General features: G+C 40.5%; 1 protein-coding gene across 5 annotated transcripts; it reads right to left on the minus strand.

Moving 5' to 3' along the window:
* Window positions 1-709: 709 nt before the first annotated feature.
* Window positions 710-26,161, minus strand: LOC119741160. 5 transcript variants are annotated; one of them, XM_038216863.1, is made up of 7 exons: window positions 25,737-26,161; window positions 4,823-4,910; window positions 3,939-4,274; window positions 2,449-2,751; window positions 2,094-2,147; window positions 1,312-1,486; window positions 710-1,030 (listed from the first exon to the last, which is right to left on the minus strand). In XM_038216863.1, exons 1-7 carry the CDS (start codon window positions 25,743-25,745, stop codon window positions 964-966), a joined length of 1,032 nt encoding a protein of 343 aa, XP_038072791.1. In that variant the 5' UTR covers window positions 25,746-26,161; the 3' UTR covers window positions 710-963. The 5 variants fall into 5 exon arrangements, with proteins under 5 accessions (XP_038072791.1, XP_038072793.1, XP_038072790.1 ...); XM_038216865.1 differs by lacking the exon at window positions 25,737-26,161 and adding an exon at window positions 6,912-6,980; XM_038216862.1 differs by lacking the exons at window positions 710-1,030; window positions 1,312-1,486; window positions 2,094-2,147; ... (1 more) ...; window positions 3,939-4,274; window positions 4,823-4,910 and adding exons at window positions 10,432-12,633; window positions 13,030-13,198; window positions 14,037-14,090; ... (1 more) ...; window positions 15,768-16,094; window positions 16,770-16,854 and having other exon boundaries at window positions 25,737-26,155.
* Between the last annotated feature and the right edge of the window lie 1,365 nt (window positions 26,162-27,526).

Genomic DNA, 27,526 nt, shown 5'->3' on the forward strand with positions numbered 1-27,526 from the left:
GTATGTTAGAAAAAAATCAGAGCACACACGAATTCAAATATGTCTACGAATAGTCTCACATGAAATTAAATAAGCCATTTTGGGAGATAAACATATTCTGCGTCAAGGAATCCAAACGTCATTTTTTTCTGTGTCAATATTAAGCAATATATCGCTCGACATACAAATTCTGGAGTCGAGAACATCAAATCTATAAATGCTTGATTTTATCAAATGCTATGAATTGCTTAATTTGAATAAAGCTATCAATTTAACACCTGTAACGTTTCATGGTAAATAACAAAATAACAGTTCGTGTCATTACAAAACATTATATAACAATATCCGTTTGAGCTTTTCAGTGTTTGTATAAATATATATCATTTTTGAATATATTACTAGAACTCCAACATTCTAGTAGGATGTTGTGAGAATCTTTTTGATACGGGTTCATGGAACACCATATTTACCTAAACGTCACCAAGCTTGATGAATCTGGTTGGTACAACCCTGAACTGTTTCAGATAAACTTGTACCATTCTGAACCGACCCTTAAAATGTATCCACGTGCTCTTCAACGATTTTTTTCTTCTACCAATAATAATTCTTTCATTATTTTGAGCAACTGCAGACCTGTGGGTTCCCGTGTCGGCACCAGTGTTAGGGTGAGCGTCTCCAATGAAACACGATGGCAAAGATGAAGTTCTACCCCCCCCCTTTTTTTTTTTTTTTTTTTTTTAATTTTTTTTTTAGAGTAGTCTACCTCTAATATCAACGTCTGCTTCCAGATGCACCAATAATGGTCGGACCATAAGTAAATCGAAATTGGCTAAACCACTCCACGACTAAACATTCGGTATCTCGTTTCAAAGTGACTAACTTTGTATTGCTATGAACAGCAATTGGGATAAACTCAAAAATTGCACGCAAAAACAATAAACCTTCATCTATTCAGTTCCCCTGTTCTCGACAAAAGGAAATGTTCTAAACGTCAACGTCTAGTCGATCCGTTTCTCCTTTGGCGTCAGCGTGCGCTCTCGTATTGTACGCTCTGTCGAGAATAAAATATAAACACAGCACAAATAAGAATTAAAAATGGTTACATGTATTTAAAGATTGTAATCTAAGAAACCCCCGCCACGTGTGATATGTGTGATTGTACGCTCAAGCATACGAGGGTGGGGGGGGGGGGGGACTTCCATACGGCTTGACGATTCTGTTTTGTTGTTCATGTCAGTTGCGACACAATTTTGTTATAGCCATGCATTGGCCCACTCCAAAGACATATATTATTTGAATTTATTACAAAGTGACCCACAATGAAGGTTTTACCTCGTCAAATCACGAATTTCGCGGCGATAGTAGAGTATCATCACGACGAAGCCGGCGATCGCCGAGACGGCAAGGACCACTATGACGACAATATAGGCGGTGTTATTTTCTGCACCACCCAGCTTTTCGATGACTCCCGGTATTGCAGTGGTTTCAGCCTGGGTATTCGCTGTACCTACGTGACAAAAAAAACATTATTTCAAAGTGAAGGAGCGTTTGGGTTGTAATGAACGCTCCTCCCCAACAAATCCACCTTGAGTTTCTATTAAACATTCCGTTAAATTCTGAGTGAAGCTCTACAGCGACTGATGAGATATCGAGTTCTATACATGTTGGCGTCTCACCGTACCACCTCCAGTTGATTGCCCGCAAAGCCGGCCATCATGAAGAGGGCGAGGCGCAGACTCGCTTTCGTTTTCCAATGAAACTTAACTTATGCTACATATCCTCTATTTGCTTGAATAAACAACTTTCTATGAGAAAATTGTCGAATTTTCTAATTCTTGTGCCTTGCATATTCGCCAAAAATCATTAATCTACACTAATTTCTTTTATTTACATTGTATAAGGAAATGCCAGTCGAAAAAAACCCTGTTTTTTTCGACATGTTTGAACATGACAGTTTAAACGAAAGTACTGACTGTCATATGTGTTTCCCCCGATAACAAACTCCTTGGTGTTTATATAGGAAGTGCTTTAAACCGCAGACGTTTCGGGATCGAGTGCCGTGACAACCCGTTCCTTCCCCGAAAAATACCCCCGAGTCAATTGGGCAAACTTACTCTTGCGGGTTGGAGCCACGGTAGCTTCTTCTGGGCAGCAACCTTCGCACGAAGCTGTATATGAAAATTGACCAAAGATATAAATAAATTATGTTGTTTGCATGTTCTTCAGGTAATTTTTGTGTGACACTGTGTGTGCAGAGATATGATACACATACATAATGGTCCCATTTGCATGGATTAGTTTGTCACGTTCCCTATATACAAGGTGGAAATATGCATATTTTATAAGAGAATATAATTATATGCAATTATAATTAGCGTATATGGCTCCATGCAATTGCTCATGCATCTCAGCATACCTGTACATTGTTTCATACAATTATGGCTTACATTTATTTCATTTTAATCTCACCTTTTATGTAAATAAACCTTGACGTGAACACAGGTTCAAAGCCCCTGCCAGCCATAACAGTGACGGAATAGTTCCCCTCGTCCGTGCACTGAAAGTTAGGTATGACGAGCGCGCCTTCTAGCTTATCGACGTACGCAGACTGACTTTCCTCGTGGCCGTACCGGTAGGGCAGCTTTTCGATCACTCGACCCCTGCCCGTTCTGGTGACTTGGACCGGTTCAAGTTTGTCGCATTTTCGGTCCAACTTTACCTTGACTTTCTCCCCCAGCTTTACCGCCATCACACTGTCGGGCAATTCGAACTCTATAGATAATAGAGAATGAAAGTGCAAGTTTAATATCATCTTCAAAGGCAGGCTACTTTCCAAAAGCAACCAACCGAACTCAATATTATCAAAAGATTATGGATTGAAAATCGTATTGGCACCGTGAAAACACCGTGGAATTATTCCGTGTTGCTTGCGTTTAGTAGAAAATGGAAAATGTAGGTGATTTCCAACAATTGGTTAACTGGCTGATTTCTAGAAACAAAAGAGAACTTCTGCCAACAAATTCTATTGTGTAGCTGCGCAATAACTGCACAGCGCTTTGACGAAGAGAAATCATAGCTTTTACGGCGGTTGTTTACTCCGGTCGTAAAATTGTTCCTCCATCTGCCATTGTAAAAAACGGTTTGTGTGACTTTCTTCGGAATCGAGCTGCAACGTTCTAAAACGGGTAAAATTGCATTTTATTACCTTCAAAAATAAAGTCGTTGATATAAAAAAAAGCCTTGATAAGGTGGGCAATTATGACAGAGTCTACGACTGTCACAATGAGTCATTAAAAATGCCTAATTTCCCGTCAGCACGCCGATAACTAGGCCTATGCCACATTCAATGATTTCATAAGTTACACAATAATTTGTTGCGAAATTCGTGGACTTGTGTCATATCCCAAAGGTGTGTAATGTGAATGTTGCGCAACTGCAAGCCACTGCGTAATTAACGTACTTTCGTCAATTCTACTTGGTTCTGCAAGTGCAGGATGGGTTCGCAACGGTTTCCTAAGCGGAATGCAGCCCTGTTTCAGGTAACATGGCATATCCATTCAGAGGCGAATAGCGAATGCCTCTAGACCTATGCATGCTGCCACCGTTTCAGTCATGTTCCCTGTATCCAAAAACAGTAGTACTGAATGATGTATTTTGTGCAAAAAGGAACCAGACTGTTTAACTTCCAGCCTCGCTTTGGTTACGTTGAGTTGAATGGGGAAAAAAATCAAAGAAGGCCGCAACATGATAATGGTCTATTATCTATACGTGATCTCTCACGTTTGTTTATTGTGTGAATCGAGGATTTTCTAATGTTCCTCTTCCCTTTTCCTTTTTGCAACAGCTCTCATTGGTTTTGTAAACATTTTCTAATCGAGGTCGTCCTCGATTTGGTTCCTGTTCTCAATTCATCGTCCTCGATTTACACCATAAACCAACCCACAATGCAATGTTCTTACCTGATTGGTATTGCACAAACACTTCAGCACTGGCGTTGAAGTGTTCTCCATCTTCTACCGCTTTACACCAGTAGACGCCCTCATCGCTCTCAGATGCTGGATCCACCGTCAGACTGGCCGTCAGATCCCATTTGCACTTCGAGCCTCTCCGTAGACACCGTGGAGGAAAGGTTATTACCTGGGTGAGGTTGGTGTCGATTGGCATCGATCCCTTGTAGAACAACAGCCGTGTGTCGCTGTTGGATGCCGATTGCAGAGTACAGTACAAGACAATAGGGTGTCCAAGAGGTACACAAACGCCCTCTGGGATTAAGCTAATCTGCGTCGCAACTGTTCCTATAAAAACAGTAACAGAAGAGCAGGCACACCATAGTTAAATTTTCGGCTGGATATCCGTAAATTGTATATTTTCCTTATTCCCAAATAGTAAAATTTCAATCCAACACCCACAGACAAAAAAAATAGGGGCCCATGGGCCTTGCCAGACCAATTGTAACTACGTCCGGGTCGCGAAATTATTTTTCCCCAAACAACATCGTATAGATGGTTGTTGACCGCCCTCGATACGATACCTTAATTATACGTACGCAGGTACACGTATAATGCCATTAATTACGGTTTGCTGTCGAGCTCTTCGATGGCTCAGCTGAATAATGGCATGGTCTTCAAATCGGAGGGTGTGGGTTCGCAACCACATTTCCCGATTTTTTTTTCTAATATGCGGTTTTGGAGGATTCCCCCAACCCTTTATATATTATTTTCTCATGATATAAGGGAAGTAAACTCCAAAACCTCATACTAGTCATAGCGTTCACCTCATTCTGTTATGTCGTTTGGGGAAAAAAAAATCGCGTCCGGGTATAAAAAAAGGATTTTCGTCTTACCAATGACTGTCTTCTGGACGAGGACGGCAAGGAGGAGGGCCATCAGTGGGAATTTACAGCTGTCCATTGTCTTGCACCTTATCTGTGTCTATAAAAACAATTTCGGAGATGTAGGACAATGGAGATGCAGGACAAGGTCAACGACAAAGGAAACGACAAACAGACGGAGTTGGGCAGAAGGGTTGGAAAACACAAGGATTTAATACTCTCCTCTTACCTGGAACAGTAAATTGATGTAACAATAATGATTGAACGTTAAATTCTGCAACATCAAAATTAAACCATCAACAATTAAGCCCCATATAGGCCTAGGCCTACATCCCTAGTCTGAGGATCAGACGTTCAAATGATCAGAGCCACACTATGAACCTGTGATATATCCTTGTATGTAAATAATTGTTGTATCCGACTTCGCGGGCCAGCCAATCAGAGCCGCCTTAGAAGCTGTGAAATTCGGCCAAAGCTGTCGATACTTGATAGGTCATCATGACAACATCGCGGCCCAATTTCTACTATTATAGCAGAACATTCTGTGCAATTCTGTGTAAGTGTATTTCATAGATTGGCGAGGAATTTTGGCTAATGGGCATGGATTCTAAGGATTCTGTGCTTACAGGGTTTGCACAGAATTTTTCTGCTAGCGCGGTAAGCACAAAATGGTGATCGTAAAAAGTGTAGAATTCTCTGGTTAGCAGAGCCATGAAATCGGGTCCAAGTTAATGAAGACATGTGAGAAGGCGCCCTCTCATTGTGGTTAGAATCTGGAGGTCAAGACGCAGTGTTGTTTTGCATAATCTGCATGCATTTCATAATAAATGCTAGTGTTAGCGTCTATTCCATATACTAATTAGCCTAATCCCCTCCTGGAGACAGAAGGCGGTATATGATACCCTTAAATAGTTCGTGAGAACACACCACACTGCCCTTTAATATTGCGTGAGAACGCATCATACTGAATATTGCATGAAAACACACCATGCATAATGTACGTGCTAAAAATGGTTATGGGCAGGACTAAAGAAGGAAACACAACCCGTCGATGAATACGGATGTCTACATAAGCTCCCGGATTTTAAACCCGCCAATGGTCCGTGAACTAAATATTTATTGTTGCAATTTGCGAAAAGTGAAAGCCGATGCATCACCATTGGGAAAAAAGTGCTTTTAGAGGGAGTACATACAGAAACACTCTGTTGTTGTTTTTTGTACATAGCCGCCAAAAATAATAAAGTGAGTCACTCAGATTAAGAAATAACTTTTTTGCCGAATGATACACTCACGTTTTGTAAATAAACTCTTCATTTGTAAAAAACAAATGTAGATATCATTCTAGGTTGTCACGGTGATTGCAGGTGTTTTTCCATTGTCTTTGAGGGGATGAAAAATTAAATCACTTGGCTCCTCCCCTTTCCATTCTCCAAGAATCATGTAGTTTTTAAGGCACTTTTCCATTTAAAAAGAAAAAATGCAAACTAAATCTGCATAGTTGCTACATAAAAGATTGGAAATATCCTTAATCAGCATAAAATGAAAAAGTAGCGTAAAAAGAGAAATGTGTCTGAACATTTCACAGGACTAGTTTTTAGAACGTTAAAATGAAGCTTAAACTGTCAGCCATTATTTCAATTCCGTCCCCTCCCCAAAAAATAATAATAATAATAACAATAACATCGAACAGGTATACAGCTATAAACAAAAATTTAACGCTGAAATGAGATGTAGAATTTACTTTGATTTTTGTTGATAAGGAAATACTTTAAAAAAAAAATAATAATAATAATAACTTGGTGATTTTCCCGCACGAGATGTTGCAATATGGACAACGCTATGACCAAAAACTATGCGCACCTGAGAGAAAATGTTGATGACTAATTCCTTTTTGATGTCTTTGCTTCCAGATATAATTTTAAAATACCCGACTAGATACATTTGACTGAAAAAATAACCCCCCAAAACATTACGAAAATGCATGGAGTTACTAACAAGCATTACTCTTTGCACTGTGGACCCTACACAAACACATCGGTTAATGAGATATTGGTCCCTATCACAGAATAATTTCATGCAACGATAGTTATGCTGTGCCTACCGTAAGAGAAGGATGCTCAGTATTCACTCACGGAAGTATTCACGATTTGTGATGCGATCTCACGCCGCTCTCAGGTTATAATGCACCTCTGACTGCGCGCTGGTCATTTTATAAGATGTAGGGGGGGGGGGGGGGGCGTTTGCGAAATACGGGGAATACCCGTCTGAAACCCAAGCCCAAGAAATTTCAAGTCCGAGTGTGGCGTCTCATCGTACGCTACAGACATTCTGTCTGGCCGGTGTGAGATGTAAGCCGGCAGGATCAGCTGTAGATTTACTACGTGCTGGTCATTTTAAAGATGATAAGAGATGCGGGGAGGTTTGTTTTTTACGAAATACGGGGAATACCCGTTTGAAACCAAAAGCGAAAGACAGTTCAGGCGCGATCGACTGCGGCGTCTCGTCTGCTGTCTGGCCGGTGTAAGTTTGTGAATGACTAATTGCATTTGTCGTTCTGCTGGATAGGCGGTAAGCAATGGGGAATCCCAGAAAATTATGCAAACAATGTAAGAATGAAGCAAAGGTGTTATTTATTGATAGAAGTGAAAAATGTTACTGCTAAGCACGGCGATTTAATGATTTTTTCCCGGCTTCTGTGGGCCAGAGGATGGAAGTTACTGTGGGTAAACTCAATCTTGCAATTAGGCCTAAGAGGATGCAGCTTACAAAAATCAGAACAAATAAGCTTTTGCTCGGAACTTAATGTACAGACCAATCCGGGCTCGCTATCAACAATTCCATTGCGAAGGCCCCCTCCAATGTCGGAAACACTATGCTATAGCTACTCTGACAATGACAGTAGCTTTTCACAGTAGCATTGCACAATGGTTTCTCCATTGAAGGGGGCCTCGTGTGTGCAGTAATCACGTGACCTAATTCGTCTATTTTCTATAGGTTTGTGAGTTTGACTGGAAGACTACCCCTATCGGCAGCAAAGTGTTGGCCATGACTTGCAGATTTTGTACCTGATTGTAGACCTGCACAGCACCCTCAAAAATCAATGTTCGCCATTAGCCGTTTCACAGATGCCGTCATCTTTGTGATCACGTGGTAATCTGGGGGGGGGGGGGGGGGGCATTTATTAGTAGTAGTAGTATAGTACATTTATTTCAATGCTGTCCTTGGAAATGTATAGTGTTTACAATAAGTTGAAATACAATATTACAGTTTAAGTTAATATCAAATTATTACACAAAGGACAACACTTAGGCTTGGGTGAAGCAAAAATGCTTTTGTACCCTAACCAAGGGACAGACAGCTTTAAGGATGAAGTCTTCGCCACAGTTCCAAACATAGCCTTTCACCAAGGCCATCGTGGCTTAACCCTAAAGGGGCAGGGTTATTTTGACCATCTCTCAGCCGGGGGGGGGGCGGATTCCGCCCATCGAGTGACGAAATTTTTTTTGGAAACTCGGCACATGCATAGAGCAACTCTTCCTAAACATACCCAAGAAATTTCATGACTATAGGGCAAAGGGTTTTGGAATTATGGCTAATTAATTATTCAAATGTACGAATGGCAATTCTGCTCTGTGTACACGACGTATATGCGAAAATTCAGTTTTCCCGGCGCGTAGCGCCGGAAAATTTGTCGCTATGCGGCAACCCGTGGTCCGATTTTTATGTTTTTGGTATCAAAAGATGCGCAAAGCTCGAAGCTAAAAAGTCATAAGAGCTCGGGTCGCGAAATTTTTTTTTAGAGGCTATCACGGAAAATGTTGAGTGGGGGGGGGGGGCGGATCCCGCCCCCGGCCCCTTTAGGGTTAACTTGCCCGCATTCAAAGCAGCGAAAAAGCGAGGCGACTGGAGCGGGAGACCACACGTGCGAGTGCCTTTTCTAACTTGTCGAGAAATTCTTATGTCTTTCTTTATAATCTCGATTTTTGCTACCCCAAAAGGATAGCAAAATTCCAAATAATCATCAGCCTTTTCGTGCGTGCGTGGCTACTACCTGGACGCGTCGACGCGCCCGGATGCTTGCACAAAATTTTAAAACAAAAAATGCGAGTCTATAGTTTTCCACGAGATCGTGACCGCGTAATTGTTCTAACATTATCTTATTTTAACTTTACTTTTAAACGTATTTCAAGAAATTATTTGAGGGTATGAACATATTTTTCATCTGAACTTACAGTTATTTGCTCTTACGTTTTCCTTACTCACCCATCTTTTAAAAATGGAAGCGACTAGGCAAAATCCGCGTTGTGATTGGTTAACCTTCACCACCTTCTTATTTGCATAAAAAATATGAATAATTCAACAAAATCAAGTTGTAAAAGGCCTCGTGGCTTTGCCACTCGTGCGTGCTGACTTAATCTGTGCTCCAGTCGCTTTTGGGTTTGCAGCTCGGCCGCTTTAAGCCACGATGGCCTTGGCGAAAGGCTATTCCAAACAAAGTTCGATACCGCCCTGTTTGCGTAATTTTTTTCCCTAGGAGGGTTAGGGGCAATGTCATGAATAATTCAGTTTTTTCTTTGAATCATTGCAAGACTTAGGTTCTCGTTCTATTTTCCCCTTAATTTAAAATTATCTCAGTGATAAATTTGGAGAAGAAAAATAGCTGATGAAAATGAGCAGCGACGACGTGGATTCGAACCAGGGATCTTTGTATCCATAGCTCATCCCGCTATCCACTAGGCTACTGTGTGGTAGCTCGACGACAACCGTTCTTTAAAATGCTTTAATGTATTGTAACTAGTTGAGTAACTAACAACAATGCTGTTGATGTCATTGTCCGTTCTCATGGATAAACATGAATTATTCATGACATTGCCCTAACCCTCCTAGGAATAAAAATTACGCGCCCTGTTCAGAAACATGTAGGCCATCATTTTCTGGACGATTGTCAGACTCTGGTGACTTGTGACTCATTCGAGTCCAATTTTCCCTCCTTTTATGGGACTCGGACTTCGAGTCACGATGACGAATGACTCGGACTCGGACTGTACAAAAAAAATGCGTTTTAGGGTCCCTTCGGCAGTTCCTACTGCTAAATATAAACATTAAATTACAGTAACATATTTACTTTTCATCTCTCCTATTCTCTCTCCCCCCCTCTTTGGGGGCTTTTCCAGGTGGGCGGGGGTGGGGGCAGGCGTCCCCCTTGCCCCATCCTATAGCGAAGCCCATGCTCGGGACTCGACCAAAATTAGCACAAATCACTTTTTTTTGAAAAATATAATTACAAATTGTTTGGAAGACGATCCTCTTCTGGGCAAGCGATATCAGTCAGTGCGGTGCAGAACAAATGCATAATTATGTACTGTACATGTACACAACGCGTGCGGCTGGTTCGTTTTCAATATATTGATTTGGGGAATCAATGTATCGAAACATGTACCCAGCGTCCATTCTTGACATTGCGTAAATACACACTTGAACTAGTGTTCAGTGCCAGATTGTCCTTGCAAAACCTGGTGTCTTGTCTTATTTGGCATGTTACACATTTATTTCCAGTTCAACAAAGAGAAATAGAGAGAAAAGCTGTGAAAAATGGAAACATTACACTATGAGGTTTTAGCAGTGCCTCAATATTTATTTCCAATATACATTAAAGGTGGGCGATTCGTGGCTCGGACTCGACCTTTGTGACTCGTGACTCAGATATAAAAACACAATACTATTAGGCCAGTTGATCATCTTTATTCGACCAATTTTACACACGATTAAAAATTGCCAATTATGCTACTGGCCACAAGTAAACTATCAAACTAGCTGTTATATAATATGACCAATGATTTTGATCATCCTATCTAATACATTATAAACGAATGATCAAATTTATCTTCTTTTTTATACATGTGCATAGCGACACAAAAGAGGAAAGATCAGATTACTGAGAATTGAACTATATCAAATTTATTACTCCCCTAACAATCAAAACAGGAATACCAAGGTTTTTTTCCCCAGGCAAACAAGTTTGAAAACTGATTATGAACTCAGAGCGGTTATGAGACGCCAATATGGCTACTACATACAGTTTTAAACACAAATAAATCAATCTAAATTTTTTTAAAAAATATCTTGAGGTAAGGTATCGTCATTGTGTATAGTTATGACAATATTTGCCCCTACGATATTTCTTTCCAATCATTAATATCTATTGACAGAGATAAAATGCGCATGTAATTTTTCTATTGCTTGACTCAGTATGTCAACAAAATATAAATGTACCCATAGGGTGTTACTTTCATTATGCTACACTCGTACACACAAGCGCCCGTCATTTTCGTACAAAAGACAATCCCTATATATCCAACAAATCTTGATCATGAATCTCGTATTTTGTCTTTAAGTATTGCCAATGCAATCACCAACCCAGTTGACAAAAAGGAGACAAAAATGTGTACTAGTGCAGCATAACGGTAGTGTTTTTCTGCAGGAGTCAATCAAGTCTTTAACAAGAACATAAACACCGTCATTCGAAATACTTTTTGATGTCCGATTATAAGTCCAACAGAAGACAGTTTTGTTCGTTCATTTTGACACAAATATATATATTTTCTTAGAACGAAAACACACATTGTGGACATGACTCCTGCAGGAAATAATGTGAACGTTTGTTGCACTTTATTATAAAGTGTATGTTACAAAAAAAAAAAAAACCAGAGCACACTCAAATTCAAATTTGTCCACGAATAGTCTTTCTTTAGAACCATTTCGAGAGATAAACCTAAACATAATAAGTCTACGTCAAGGGATCCAAATGTCATTGTCTTCCGTGTCAATATTGAGCAATATTTCGCTCAACTCGAAAATTCTGGAGTCGAGAACATCAAATCCAACCTTCAGTAAATGTATAATAATATTGCAACTGTATTTCCAGATGTAGTCTTATTTTAAATAAAAAAGTACATTTTCAAAGACTACTTCCTTTGTGTCTTTGCATCTGTTTTCCCCCGTCATTAAAAATACATGTAGATCATTTTAACAATTATAACTCCAATCTATAGTGGGATGTTAGAAACTTTTTCATTGGGGTCCTTGAGCTTAATGGAGCTTGTGCAACCCTGAACTGTTTCAGATAAACTTCGACCACTTCTGAACTGACCCTTAAGGTTCCTTCCCGTGCTCGTCAACAAATTCGATTTTTTTTTGTTCTTCTAACGAACTATCAACCAATAATAACTCCTTTATTATTTTTAACTGTTAGCCTCTGGTTCGTGTGTCGGCACCAGTGTTAAGTTGCGCGTTTCTAGTGAAAACACTTAAGCAATGACGAAGATCTACCCTTTATTTTTTGTGGTCTACTTATAGATCTCTCTCATAGCACGCCATCTTCGTAGGAAAATTAGAAAACTGCTAAATGCTCATGCACGTGACAATCTGTAGGAAGTGATGTCATTTGAGACAGACCTATACTTTCAACGTCTGCTACCATATCAAAAATCTTTAATATGGGGTCACCGTTGCGCCTCTTATAGGCCTACACCAAAAGATCAGCTTGAATTATTGTCGGGCTGCAAACAATTCAAAATTGGCAAAGTAATTATTCCGTGGCTATGCGTTCGGTATCACCATTTTAAAGTGAATAACTTTTGTAAAAAGCAATCGGAATAAACTCACCAAAATAATAGCACAAGAAAGCAATTGTCATTTCTTTATGTTCTTGACAAGATGAACTGTTTTAAACGCTGACCCCGGTCATTTCGGTGTAGTTTGGGCCAGACTTTAGTGGGTCTGCTTCATCATTGGCTTCAACATTCACTTCCGTCTGGTTCCTTCTGTCGAGAATAACACATATCAACACAACATAAATAAGGATAACAAAACGAGTACCCCCAGAGAAGTTTTAAGGAGGTATATTGTAAACAAAGAGACCCTATAATTATAGCAACCCTCTTTCAAACAATGGACTTCGTGTGACATTGTGTGACAAAGAACATAGCCTAAATGTTCTCCTTTTTGGGTGAATTTCTTAAGAAACATCAGAGAAATAAGGTCTCTTTGATTGTATGCTCAAAAAAATGTAGGAAAGGGGTTGAAACGTTCCACTTGACGATTCTGGTTTTTTTTTTATCAATATCAGTTATACGACACCATTTTGTTACAGCCATTAAGCCCATTCAAAAAAAACATATTTGTATTTATTATAAAGTGACCCACAATGGAGGTTTTACTTCGTCAAATCAAGTTTGCGGCGATAGTAGAGTATCATCACGACGCAGCCGGCGATCGCCGAGACAAGGACCACTATGACGACAATGTAGGCGGTGTTATTTTCTGCACAACCCAGCTTTTCGATGACTCCCCGTACTGCAGTGGTTTCAGCCTGGGTATTCGCTGTACCTACGTGACAAAAAAAAACACATTATTTCAAAGTGAAGGAGCGTTTGGGTTGCAATGAACGCTCCTCCCAAACAAATCCACCTTGAGTTTCTATAAAATATTCTGTTGAATTCCGAGTGGACCCCTACAGTGACTGATGAGATATCGAGCTCTATACATGTTGGTGTTTCACAAGATGTTATGTTTTTCTTCGGAGTGCAAGACATTGGTGAAATTGACTGCCAATATAGGGCCTTATTATAGAGCAATGGTGTGGTATTTCCGCAAGTAGGAATGTGAAAGTACACTATTCCAGAAGTGGCAGGTTTAACATAATCATCTTGTCAGACGTAATGGTAAAGCACGACATCGCTTGCGCATGTGCATGTGTGTGTGTTCACGTACGAGTTGCTCACCGTACCACCTCGAGTTGATCGCCCGCAAAGCCGGTCATCGCCCGGGAAGAGGACGAGGCGCAGACTCGCTTTTGTTTTCCAATGAAACTTAACTTATGCTACATACCCTCTCTTTGCTTGAATAAACAACTTTCTATGAGAAAATTGTCGAATTTGTCTAATTTTTTGTGCCCTGCATATTCGCCAAAACTCATTAATCTACACTCGTTTCTTTTATTTACATTGTATAAGGAAATGCCAGTCGAAAAAAAAAACCTGTTTTTTTTCGACATGTTTGAACATGACAGTTTAAACGAAAGTGCTGACTGTCATATGTGTTTCCCCCGATAACAACTCCTTGGTGTTTATATAGGAAGTGCTTTAAACCGCAGACTTTCCGGGATCGAGTGCCGTGACAACCCGTTTCTTTCCCCGAAAAAAAACCCTCAATTGGACAAACTTACTCTTGCGGGTTGGAGCCACGGTAGCGTCTTCTGGGCAGCAACCTTCACACGAAGCTGTATATGAAAATTGACCGAAGATATAGGCCTAAGTTAATGGTTTGCATGTTCTCTTTCGTTCATTTGCGTGGCACACTGTGTGCGGAGAGAGACACAGATATGAAGGTCCTCTGAGCTTCCCCACAACATCAAGGTGAAAATGTGCACTTTTTGAAAATAAGTGAATATATGCCAATCATAATTATAATGTCTCCATGCAAATGTTTATGGATATGTCACAAGTACTGCGTCTTAGCATACCTGTATATTGTTTCATACAAATATGGTTTACATTTATTTCATTTTAAACTCACCGTTTAGGCCTATGTACATGGACTTTGACGTGGACACAGGTTCAAAGCCCCTGCGCGCCATCACAGTGAAATTGTAGTAACCCGCGTCCGTGCACTTGAAGTTTGGAATTTCGAGCGCGCCGTATGTCTTGTCCACGTACGCAGACCGATCATCTTCTCGGCCGTACCGGTAGGGTAGCACTTTGACCACTCCATCCTTGCCCGTTCTGGTGACGCTGACTGGCTCCAGTTGGTCACATTTTCGGTCCAGTAGGACAGTGACACTCTCCCCCAGATCAGCCACCCTACTGGTGGGCAATTGAAACTCTAGATTATAGAAAGTAAAGATTACGAAAGTTAAATCTTAAAATGTTCGTTAAAAATCGTAGATCACCATTTTCATTAGCCACAATGTGAGTGGCATCATCATCGTAGATCACCATTTTCATTAGCCACACTGTGAGTGGCTCAAATACTGGACTTGTGGCTATATTGCTACAAATTTCGTTGTGTAGCTGTGCAATACACTTGAAATAACTGCACCAAGCTTAGAATATAATATAGGATATAACACTTTGTGTACAGCTTCATATACAGGTCGCAAAACAGTATTCAATTCACCTCCCTCCGCCATTATGAAAACAGGCTTTGTCCGACTTTCTTCGGACTCGGGAGGCAACTTTCCATTCAAAATTCTGACCCGGGTAAAATTCATTATTCCTTTAATTGCCTTCAAAACAAAGCCGTGAATGTTCTGTGACCAGCCGCGATAAATTGGGCAGTGACAGACTCTCCGACTGCCACGATTAGTCAATAAAATTATCAATTTCCCGTCGGCACGCCATAATATTACTACATCACCATCAGTGACTTCATAGGTTACGCAATAATTTGTTGCGTAAAGTCTCGGATTTGAAAATGTATGTTGCGCAATGTAATATGTTGCGTAACGCGTGAAATCGACTTGATTTTGCAAGTACAGGGTTGCATCCATTGAACTCCATTAGTAAGCCTTATGGAGATCAACGGTTGCATACCACGCGCGTGGCCTAAAACGTTCGCGTAAGCTACGCCAAAATGGTCACAGCCCAGTTTCGTTTCAGCATGGGCCAATTTCATGGCGCTGCTTAGCACAAAAATTTGCTTAGCACAAAAAAAGTCTGGCTTATAAAAGCAGGTTACCAGCCAAAACTCCATGTGATTTTCATGCTAAGCAAACAACAACTGAATACCAATCACAAGCAATATACATCACATGGACATTTGCTTGGTAATCCTGTTTTTGCCGAGGCAGACTTTTCATACTAAGCAAACGTTTTGTGCTTAGCAGCTGGATGAAATTGGCCCCAGTTTGCGAATAGCAGATGCCTAAGTGATCAATGAAATGCTGATGTGTTTTTACCTGATCGGTATTGCACAAACACTGTAGCACTGGCTGTGTATGGTCTTCCATCTTGTACCGCCTCACAACGGTAAACGTCCTCATCGCTCGCAGATGCAGGATCCACCGTCAGACGCGCCGTCAGATCCCATTTGCACCTCGAGCCTCTCCGTCGACACAGTTTAGGAAAGTCGTGGTTGGTGTTGTTGACTAGGACGGATCCCTTGTAGAACGACAGCCGTGTGTCATTGTAGGATGCCGCTCGCAGAGTGCAGTCCAACTGGATATGGTCTCCAGGAGCTACACACACGCCCTGTGGGATAATGCTGATCCACGTCGCAGCAGTTCCTAAAAAAAGGAAGTAGGCTTACCATTGGCTCGGCGGCTGGAGATCCGTACATTATACTACAGTGTATATTTCCTTATTTTCAAATGTTATAATTTCAATCCAACACCCACGGAAAAAGAAATTCGGACCCAGGGGCCTCGCCAGAACAATAAGCAGTGGCGCGTCCAGAGGAGGGGGGGGGGCACCTTCAATTGTGGTTTTTGTTGTGTCAATTGTCACAGAGTGAAAGGCTATGGTTGCCAATCAAAGCAGGTGGGGGAAAAGAGATTTCACCATGAAAAGTGACTTAATTCTTTAAATAGACCCTTTCATAAAATTGGCCACTGCTCAGTCAACCATGAATGTAATGACATGATCAGGGTGTCATTTTGAAGAGGAGATTCAACCCTAACAGAGGAGATCTCCCTTTGATTCACATGTGCCCTACTTCTGTTCCAATTAGCAATAATATCTCGGTTTTTTTTTTTTTAAATCCACCCTGTATACCTGCGTACGTGTCATAAAAGTATCGTAGAGGGCGCTAAATAACCATGTATGCGGATGTTGTTTGGGAAAAAAAATTCTCGGGCGGTTGCGCCCCCCCCCCCTCCCCCACATCAACAGCTGGATACTCTGGGTGTATATACTACATCAGGGTGTATATACTACATCAAAAAGAAGGATTTTCGTCTTACCGATGGCTGTCTTCAGGAGGAGAACGGCAAGGAGGGCCATCAGTTGGAGTTTACAGCTGTCCATTGTCTTGTACCTTACCAGTGGCTATAAAAAATAATTTTCAGAGAAAAATGAGCGGTCAGAATCTGCAGGTCATGACGCAGGGTTGTTTGTCATAAACTGCATGCATTTCATAACAAACGCTAGTACAGGCTTCTATTCCATAGACTAATAGGCTAAATCCCCTCAGGCAGGAGACAAGCGGAAAATAATTGCCCTTCAACATTGCATAAAAACGCACCATGCTGCCAGGGCCGTGCTTAAACACACGCAGCCAAAATGGTAATGGGCTCAACCGAAACACACCTGTCGATCGGGAGGCCTACATAAGTCGTACAATTTCAAACTCATGACAGTCAACAAAATCATTGATTGGTCCATTATGCCGAAAGAACAGTTTTTCATATATTCCTCGTACACAGAGTAGACATAAAGAAACCATAACTCAGTTCACAACACATCAGTAACTTATGCAGGGGAAATAGCTTCGCCCTACACCCATTAATTACTTATGACATTCCATTTTCTAACCGGCCAACGGTCCATGAATCCCGGATAATATGAACTGAAGATTTATTGCCGCAATGCTTTTTCGAAGAAAAGTGAAAGTCTAGATGCATCACCATTAGGAAAAAAAAGTGATTTTAAAGGCTGTACATGCAGTACACTCTGTTTGAGTCAAATGCATTTTGTTTTGTACAAAGCCGAAACAAATAAAAAAAACCCAAAGTGAGTCATTCAGATAATGAAATAAGTTGGTAATTTTCCCACACGATATGATGCAATATGGACAATGCAATAACCAGAAAACTACGCGCACCTGAGAGAAAGTATTGATGACTAATTCCTTTTTGATGTCTTTGCTTCCAGATATAATTTTAAAATACCCGACTAGATACAATTGACTGGAAAAAAAACACCCCAAAACATTACGAAACTGCATGGAGTTACTAACACTCTTTGCACTGTGGACCCTACACAAACATATCGGTTAATAGAGCGAGGACCCTAGGTCTCTATGCATGGTGAACGAGGCTCATTTCTTCCCAAATTATACGCGCACAATGCTCATTTTGAGCATTGACTACGCGTCTACCGCGACCATAAATATAATGAGATATTGGTCCCTATCACACAATAATTTCATGCAACAATATTTATGTTGTGCCTACCGTAAGGAAGGATGCTCAGTATTCACTCATGGAAGCATTCACGGTTGGTGGTGCGATCTCACGCCTCTCTCTCAGGTTACAATGCACCTCTGACTGCGCGCTAGTCATTTTATAAGATGGGGGGGGGGGGGTGTTTTGCGAAATACGGGGAATACCCGTCTGAAACCCAAGCCCAAGAAATTTCAAGTCCGAGTGTGGCGTCTCATCGTACGCTACAGACATTGTGTCTGGCCGGTGTGAGATGTAAGCCGGCCGGATCAGCTTTAGGCCTATTATACTACGTGTTGGTCATTTTAAAGGGCATATACAACATTTGCAAACATCGAAAAATAAAACTACCAAGTTTGTATGAAATACCTTAATAGGATGTTGGTAAATAACAGTCTAAAGCATCCTGTAAACTTATGGCACCTGGTGTGAAGTCATTTTCAAGAAAATGGTATTTTTGTAAAAATTTCCAGCGGAGGTCTGCCGACCACTGTTGGGAAAACCTTACTATTTTTCAACTACTGCTCCAAATTCACCATTCCATTAATTCAGTCCAAATTGTGTTCGCTATTGGTTACATGTTCATGAACGGGTGCAGGCCAGCTAGACTGGTACCCTTACCTTACAATTTTCCGGCATCTGTAAATTGATCCATTTTATATTTAGTGGAGTCAGGGAACCAGACTACTTGAACAGTTTTGTTTTTCTTGGTTTTTCCAGCATTTTCGAACACAAAACTTCAAACATGTCAGTGTAACAATATTTGATCTATTATACTAACCCCTCAAATAGTTCATTTCTGAAAATTACAGCAAAAGCCAATGATGTATATTCCCTTTAAAGATGATAAGAGATGCGGGGAGGTTTGTTTTTTACGAAATACGGGGAATACCCGTTTGAATACCAAAAGTGTGAGACGGTTCAGGCGCGAGTGCGGCGTCTCATCTGTACAGACATGCTGTCTGGCCGGTGTAAGTTTGTGAATTACTAATTGCGTTTGTCATTCCGCTGGATAGGCGGTACGCAATGGGGAATCCCAGAAAATAAGGCAAAAATGTAAGGATGAAGCAAAGGTGTTATTTATTGATAGAAGTGAAAATGTTACTGCGAAGCACAGCGATTTAATGATTTTTTCCCCCCAGCTTCTGTGTGGGCCAGAGGATGGAAGTTGCTGTGGGTAAACTCAATGTTGCAATTGGGCCCAAGAGGATGCAGCTTACAAAAATCAGATCAAATAACCTTTAGCTGAACTTAATGTACAGACCGATCCGGGCACGCTGTCAATAATATCATTACGAAGGCCCCCTTCAATGGCGGAAACACTATGCTATAGCTACTCTGACAATGACAGTAGCTTTGCACAGTCGCTTGTACAATGGTTTCTCCATTAAAGGAAGCCCCGTGAGTGCAGTAATCACGTGACCTAATTCGCCTATTTTCTATAGGTTTGTGAGTTTGATTGGAAGACTACCCCTATCGGCAGCAAAGTGTTGGCCATGACTTGCAGATTTTGTACCTGATTGTAGACCTGCACAGCACCCTCAAAAATCAATGTTCGCCATTAGCCGTTTCACAGATGCCGCCATCTTTTTACACGTGGAAATCGGAAGGGGGGATTTATTAGCAGTACAGTACATTTATGCTGTCCTTGGAAATAGTATAATGTTTACAATAAGTTGAAATACAATATTACAGTTTAAGTTAATATCAAATTATTACACAAAGGACAACATTTACGTTTGGGTGAAGCAAAAATATGATGCGATCAAGCTACATGAGTCGTTTGTCGGGAATTTTCATTTGGATATACAGGCCAAAATAGGGCCACTTTATCACATCACTTCATCACATCTCTTGGTGTTCCGACTTCCATAATTTTTTAACTAACGGTGGTATCAGCATGCAGTTTTCACAGAAGTAATGCTGAGATTGTGCTCCTTTCAAATCTATAATAAAAAAAAATTGACCGGGGTCGACAAACGACTCCTCTAGCTTGATCGCTACACAAAAGGACAGCAACACTGATGCAGGTACAGAATCAATAAAAACACGTCCCATTTCGGATGCTCATGACACAATGGCATGATGGTGCGTATTTCTATTTAAAAAAAAAAACACCTTAAATTACCACGTGATCACAAAGACGTCGGCATCAGTGAAACGGCTTATTGTGGGATATTGGGTTCTCAGTGTGTAGAGCCTTTCGAGGAATGGTTTTGGAAAAGAGTTGTTCACACAGAAACATTTGGAAAAACATGTTTATCCTGCAGCATCGAAAGTGAAACGAGACTTCAACATGCCCTCCCCGTCATCATAAAACGATTCAACAACTTTCCGCAATGAAAAGAATACACTGATATTTCCCCGTTTACAATTTGCTCCCGAGGCATTGTGATGAAATTGAGAAGTCTGGAAATACAAAAAGTGTCGGGAACAAAGTAAAACACTTTCACTTCAATTGTTTTCTGGTGTATATCAGGAAATAAATCGAGGAAAATAGCTGTTTTTTCCACCTCAGGACCAAAAGATGGAGGAAACTGTTCTTGAAAAACGTTTATCACTGAACACAGGGAGACATTAATGTGTTATTAGAATTTAAGACGATGAGTCAATATGGCGCGGGAATGGGTGGAGAGATAGCCATCCAGGGAAGGCAAACGCTTTTTTAAACGGGGGGGGGGGGGGGGGGGGGGGGCAACACCAACAAGGGGCACTTGCTTAGAAAAGGGGTACCTTCCGTCGATGTGAAAGTGGCAAAGAATATGGTCCCGTTCATTTCGCCATCAACCTATACGACGAGGAACAAATTATGAATACGTTGTCCATCTTGCTCTTTGTGTTTCTTTTACCTAGTTAAAGAGAGACCTTTTTTTATCGCGAGAGGGGCACTGTTACTTTTGATGGCCAGTTCAGGGACCATTTTATTCGCGTGAAGAGCACTTTTTGTAGGGGACAATTTTAGAGGAGCTACAGTTTCAATGTTGCAAGCGGGGCACTAATTGTGCTTTCGAGGGACAGTTTTCCATCTCGAGAAGGTATTGCAAGAGGAGCAACATTATGTTTGTTCGCCAATTTTCCATCTCAAAAGAGGAACACGTTTATTATTGCGAGAGGGGTATTTGTGCTTCGAGGGGTAGTTTTCCATCTCGAGAAGTGCACAATTTTGTTAATACGAGAGGGGTATTATTTTTTGAAGGGCAGTTATGCATTACAAGAGAGGAGACAATTGTATTTGTAGCGCGATCATATGCTTTCATACGTGTGCTTCATACTACCTGCTCTCTCACCCTGGTATTGGATCATTTGCATGTGCAAAATTTTGAACAAAGCAAATGAGGAATAGTCTTGTGCCTGCATGTGCGTTACATTGGAGTTTGTTTTTTGTATGCGGTGCCTGGGTGTAAAAACAACATCGATTCGTTGCGCCGTGAGTTACCAAAACACGATTGTTTTCGAAGTTAAAATATTATAACCTTATCCCGCCAATATGCAGTATCACATTTCATATCAATAGTGCAAATTGGAAAGGAAAGGAGTAATTTTGAGAAGGAGTGGACGTTCCCAATGCACACTGATGACATTGGAAATAACAACACCGAGTAGGCATACACGATATAAATCCATTACTAGCCAATTGCAGTATCGAATCGGGATACACGAAGAAAGTTTCCTATCCAGGGCTTACTATTGGAAACGAGGTTGGAAATAAAGTAAGCACTGGGGACGAGGTTTGGGGTGGGGCTTCGGCTTATTGGCGTGAAAACTGACCTCCGATGACCCTGCACGGGATGTAGAACTGGGCTCCGCTGACGCGCCTGTTGCCGTATATACAACTCGGGCTGAGCCTGATGATCGTTTAATAAGGTGTTCGAGGACTTTCGATTGGAGTAATAGTCAGAAGTCTTTCAAAGATGACGATATGGGTTCATTAAAATAAAAATTTGGTGTTTGTGTGTGCACTGTTATATATCATAACATTTGACAGTTGTCAACTTAGTCAAAAAACACCAAAAAAAAAAAACCACCAGAGATTCGCGTTTGTTGAGTTGCAAGCGCTGGGCGATCGGGCCGAAATTAAGAATTAAGGATCACGGGACTGCAACGTTTACTACTGCTTCATTATTAAAACCCACTGAACAAGGAAATATATATTATACATGTACAACAATATAACAACAGCTTTCAACAAAAAGGAAAGGCAAGGAAGGGACATCCGTTTTACCTAATCTGTGCAGAACTAAAATGAACCTGTTTTTATTTGTAACAGAAGAAGTCCAATGTTTTCATAACACTTGGACTTGTTTCAATTTGGCACGATAAAGCTTGTTAGTTCCCGCACAGTAAGAATTTTGTGAACTAATGTTTCATCAAGGGACCAGGAAAAATTCATGGAAATTTTTGGAGCAATGGCACCACGGGGGAATTTCCATTGATAGGTATTTTTGTTATTGAGCCAACAACTTCACTGACTAGTGTACTCGAACAATCCGAGGTATTTTATCGATTAAACATCGAACCTGTGGTTTGCGTAAACAAATTATCTGGTGTCTGTCGAGTGCTTTCGTTTTGTGACGACTTTATAATAATTGTTAATGGCTCAATTTTATTTACTTTTTGCACTGATGGATGATCTGAAGAAAATTCGCAGTTTATTCGGACCGTCTCCAAGACTGTACTCATAAGTTGAGCCAGAAATAATAAAAATACTCAATGTGAAGATTCGGAATGATTTATTATCAATAATTGTTTTAAACTACTTCTGTATCCAATCTAGTTTATGGGATGCACAGGAGCTGATATGTGTTTGTTCAAACTCATGTGTGTCAATTTTTTTTTTATAGGAAAAACTACGGCTTTTTCATCACCATCTATAATCTTTATTCTAAAATCACCCCTTCTTTAAAGCGATAACGGTGCCAGAATTTTGGGTATTTGCTGTGGTCAATTTTCTTTTCTTTGGTGATTCGTTTGTTGTTTCAGTACATTCAAGTTTGATACATTCAAAAGGAGTAGAAAGTTGCACAAATTATTGCTTCTTTGTAAGTTTTAAATCCTGATCCCTTTAAACCACTACATAGATGTCATTTCGTGGTCATTTCCTTGTCCACTCAATACAGACATATAAATTCCTTGAATAAAAACCGCTATTTACAGAACTGAACCATAATATTATACAGGGCTTCAAAACAAATCTGGTCGTGACTGAACCATAAAACATAAAAAAAATTAAAACCTTTACTGAAGCGTATTTTTTTTTTTGTAAATTGCAATCGCTTTCCCTCTTTTTTATAAAGTGAAAATAGTGAACAGGATCCACATCAGACATTCGCTAAAGCCCATCCACGCAAACTAAGCTTTCTGATTTTTACCACCGGTTCACCGGAATCGTCGGGTCTTCGGACGTACAGATCGGAACGGTCTAACAGTACACGGGGCGACCAGATGAAATTAAGGGCTACGCCCCTTAAGTGGGAGCATGTGGTCTAACGGTGGAGTACAGGATTCATGATCGACTAGGTTGTGAATTCAAGCCCCATCATTGCCATGCGTGTTGTACCCTTGAGGAAGGTGCTTTACCTCAATTACTCCCCTATGGGTACCGGCATTATTCAATGCGGGGAAGGTAACAGACTCGCTGTGGAGGAGGTGTGGCGATCCCCCACAGCAGCATATGAGTCTGGCCCAATCGCTAAACGAAAGAGGGATGGGCACTCCGTTCCTGTGAACACAGGTTCGTCCCTTTTTTACGCCCCTATGTTCCGACACCCCTATGTTCCGACTGCACATGTTCCTACTCCTAACCTTACTCCTAACCCTAGCCCTAGCCTTAACCCTATAACCCTAACCAGGAGTAACAATTTATGTGCAGGTTGTAGGAACATAGGGGCGTCGGAACATAGAGCAGCCACCAAATTAAACATGTTTGATTTTTTTTGCAGACGATTACGCCCGATCCGATGTTTTTAATTAAATTAAGAAAGTTTGAATAAATTTGGCAATAAGCTGTTACTTTAAGGGTATTATTTTCCCCCAATGTGACGAAGGTATCCAATGTTGACATTTGAGCAAGTTGTAGGGCACGAGTTATTGTGATGAGCTTTCCCATGTTAGATCACGCACTAAAATCGTTGCAAGCGAATCCGCATGTAAATGTATGCATACAGACCGCAATGGGAAATTGTATGGACCTATGACCTAACATTCTCCGCATGCTGCATGCAGCATTGTGAATATGCAGGGAGTTGAAGTAATGGGTCTCCATGATAGGTCAATTATTTAATTCGACTATCGGTACATGTACTTTGATCGGACGATTGGCAGAATTCGATGTTGGGATTTCCCAAATATAGGGATTGACGTCATTGCGCAAACAAAGAAACAAAGTCCCAATTCCCTCAGGTTGCCACGGTAATATCTTTGGGTTTTAATTTGAAGACGATTCTTCAGTTTTGAAAATACCATTAATGGTCTCTAAATTGATTTTATTTGATACTTCCAATACTTTTTAAACTTTCGGGCGATCTTTTAAACACAAATACAAAACACACTTTAAATGATATGACAAATATTTTAAGGAGTTTTATAAAAGAAATTGTTTTCACTTGGTGTCACCGCAAACTCAGTTTCCGCATGAAACAATTTGAGAAACGAAAATGGTGCCAACTACATTAGGCTACTACCAATACAGAGCGAGTCAAAACAAAAAAAGGAAACCCACATGGCAGGACCAATATTTCAATGACGTTCTGCATGTAGCACTTTCAAAATCTAAGATATGAAAGCCCAATTAATAAGCTTTTTTAGTACAACAATCATTGAAATCACGCATGTACTTTTCACGGTACATAATTTTAAACACAACCACCGTTTTAAAGTTCAGTCAAAATTTGGGGTGGGTGGGTGGGTCAAAACAATTCCGATGAAAGAACGAAATGTTTGAACATTGACTATTCTGAATGGCCCCTTATGGGAAAACCAACACCGGAGGGAGAATATCATGGCCCAAAGAAAAGACACGTCAAGATCATTCCTTTGAGAACGCTCGCACACAATAAAATATTTAACGATAAATAGCCGCTTATACTGGTAACATTCTGGAATTTTGGGCTTCAAAACAATGCACAGTTCTTTCTTTGTCATCCTTTTCAATTCATAGCCTATGCATTCAATCAATCGCACAACCTGTTTTAGTAAATATGCTCAGGGTTTAAAGGGGGGCCAAAAGTTAATATATCACATTTGTGGTAGGCCTACTAGTCTGGTTGTTTGCAAATTATAAGATAAAACAGATATGTTTTGTTGTGTTAAATTCTCTCAAGGAAAAACAAACAGAAAAAACTGGTTTTAAAACACCATAGAAAAAGTTAAAACCACATCTGAACTGTTTAAGTTTATATCAAATGGCTACCTTTGAACTATTGCCTACGTATAAAGAATACTTGATATGCCTAGATACATGTACAATAATTTGGAAGCCATGATCAGTATATTGTGTACATTGTGACGGTAAACACGGTACATAGTCTAACGCGTTCAACCTTGATATTGTCTTCAAAAGACCGAACTGTTGAAAAAGGGACAGCATATCCAGCATTGAAATAAACTAGAAAAACTCCCCATAGACCCCAAGCAATCAAGGATAACTTCACTTTCTGTAGTAGGCCACGATCAACTCAGTTTACGCAGAATCACACACAAAACCATATACACGAGGGCAGGTAATTCTCAAACAATACGGGTACCGTACAGTAACCCCCGTCCACATACCTGTTGCATGGCAGTAAGACTACTTCTGTTTTTCCGAGGGATGTTTTCTCTCTAGCTAGCCTCCTCGACCTCTTTGATCAATTACCTCTGAACAGAAGTGAAAGTCGGAGAGCTCCGTAAGCGATCCACACCTGCAGAGCGTTGTTCTTGTCGCAGAAATTTGCACTTTTTGGAAGGAGGGGAACTATACGATGCTTGTGCTCAACATAGCTTTAGTAGTATGACTGTGTTTGTAATCGCGTGTTTACATATGCAGAGAATCACGTGTTATGAAACGTCACGTCCGTTTTGGGAATCCCATCTACAGAATTTCTAAAAAATACATACAGATATGAACAGTTCAACCAATGCAGTGTTTTTTTAATTTCGTAATCGACGGATGGGACTTTTTGTGTCGTCAGATCTATTTATGTATGATCAACGACAGATGAAATCCAGTCGGATTTTCTTGGAAGAAAGTGACTTGACAGAATTCAAGTTCTGTTATGACCGGGGTCGGGATCCCATTCAACACAAAAGCTTGATGTCACTTATTTCATCTTTATGTGCATCGTGGAGCCTCACTTGTATTCTGTAAAAAAAAAATCACAAAATAAAGCAAAAGTTATGATGATTTTGGATTGGAATGATGAAGTTTTTCTCAGCATGCATGTTCGGAATATTATGCCATCAATTTGAGGACCATGACTGTTGAAATCAACTCATTGTCCGCGGCCACTGCATGTCTATACTGACAGTACTAAGTTCGGTACATTTACTACATGTATAGTGCAGAGAACCAATCCAATAGAAACGTGAAATTGTTTTTAAAAAAAATGAGTGAAGCAAAATAACCCTGTTGTGAAATTGTTCGGCATTTTGGTGATCGTTTATCTACAATCGATTCTAAAAAGCGAGTCGACTTCAATGCAATTAGGCCTGCATAAATAATGAGGTTGCGTGTGTGGAAGTAATTTCAGGATTCTTTCAACCTCACCGAACATTTTCAAGTGCGGCTGTTTTTTTTTTTTTTAACCACCCAGCGTGAGAAATGAACAGGTTGACCTGACCGCGACTGAACTTTCCCGGCGCTTTGGAATAAATTATACAGACTGTTTCCTGGTAAACACAGGCACACACAAAAGGTTCTCAGACAACACGCCTTTCAGGATGTGATCCGGGGTTCATTTTATTTTTGTTCCATGTGGAAAGTGCAAAGACTGCCAACCTAGCACCTGTGTGTATTGAGATGTTTATCGACCCCAATTTTTGTGTGTACAAACGAATGTTGGAAAGCCGGTTCATAGAAAATTTGGTCTCCTATCAAACCTTGTCTCTTTTTACCATTATGGATTGTAACACTCGCACGTGATCTACACATCCCAATTATCTTTACGTAGGCAGTAATGCAACCAACGACAACACCAACATTTCACACTTCACCGGTTCAATAGGTTTGTGGGTATACACCATGTAATACCGCTCTTCTGTGACGAGATCTATAGTTAAAAAAAAACAACCCGAAAGCCGAGGTGTTAAATTGCAGTCTCGACGATTCGGAGAGTGAACTCTGTCTTCCTCAGTAAAATGAATTTACATGCGTTCTTAAAAGTCCCTGATCAGATTCGACCGAAACCCGGGTCCGTCAGTCATCTTTCCGTGCCTTTTGACACCACAAAATTACATTTGACCCAGAAGAGTAGATGCAGATTTTGGATCGAAACTGACCCGGGGGGTTTAAAGGGGCATAACGGCATGAAATCCCCGAACATTTTTGTTTTGGATTGTTTATTTATCCTATTTCAAAGATC

This window comes from Patiria miniata, unplaced genomic scaffold (assembly GCF_015706575.1).
Source record: "Patiria miniata isolate m_02_andy unplaced genomic scaffold, ASM1570657v1 HiC_scaffold_5, whole genome shotgun sequence".
In the NCBI taxonomy this organism is placed as follows: Eukaryota; Metazoa; Echinodermata; class Asteroidea; order Valvatida; family Asterinidae; genus Patiria; species Patiria miniata.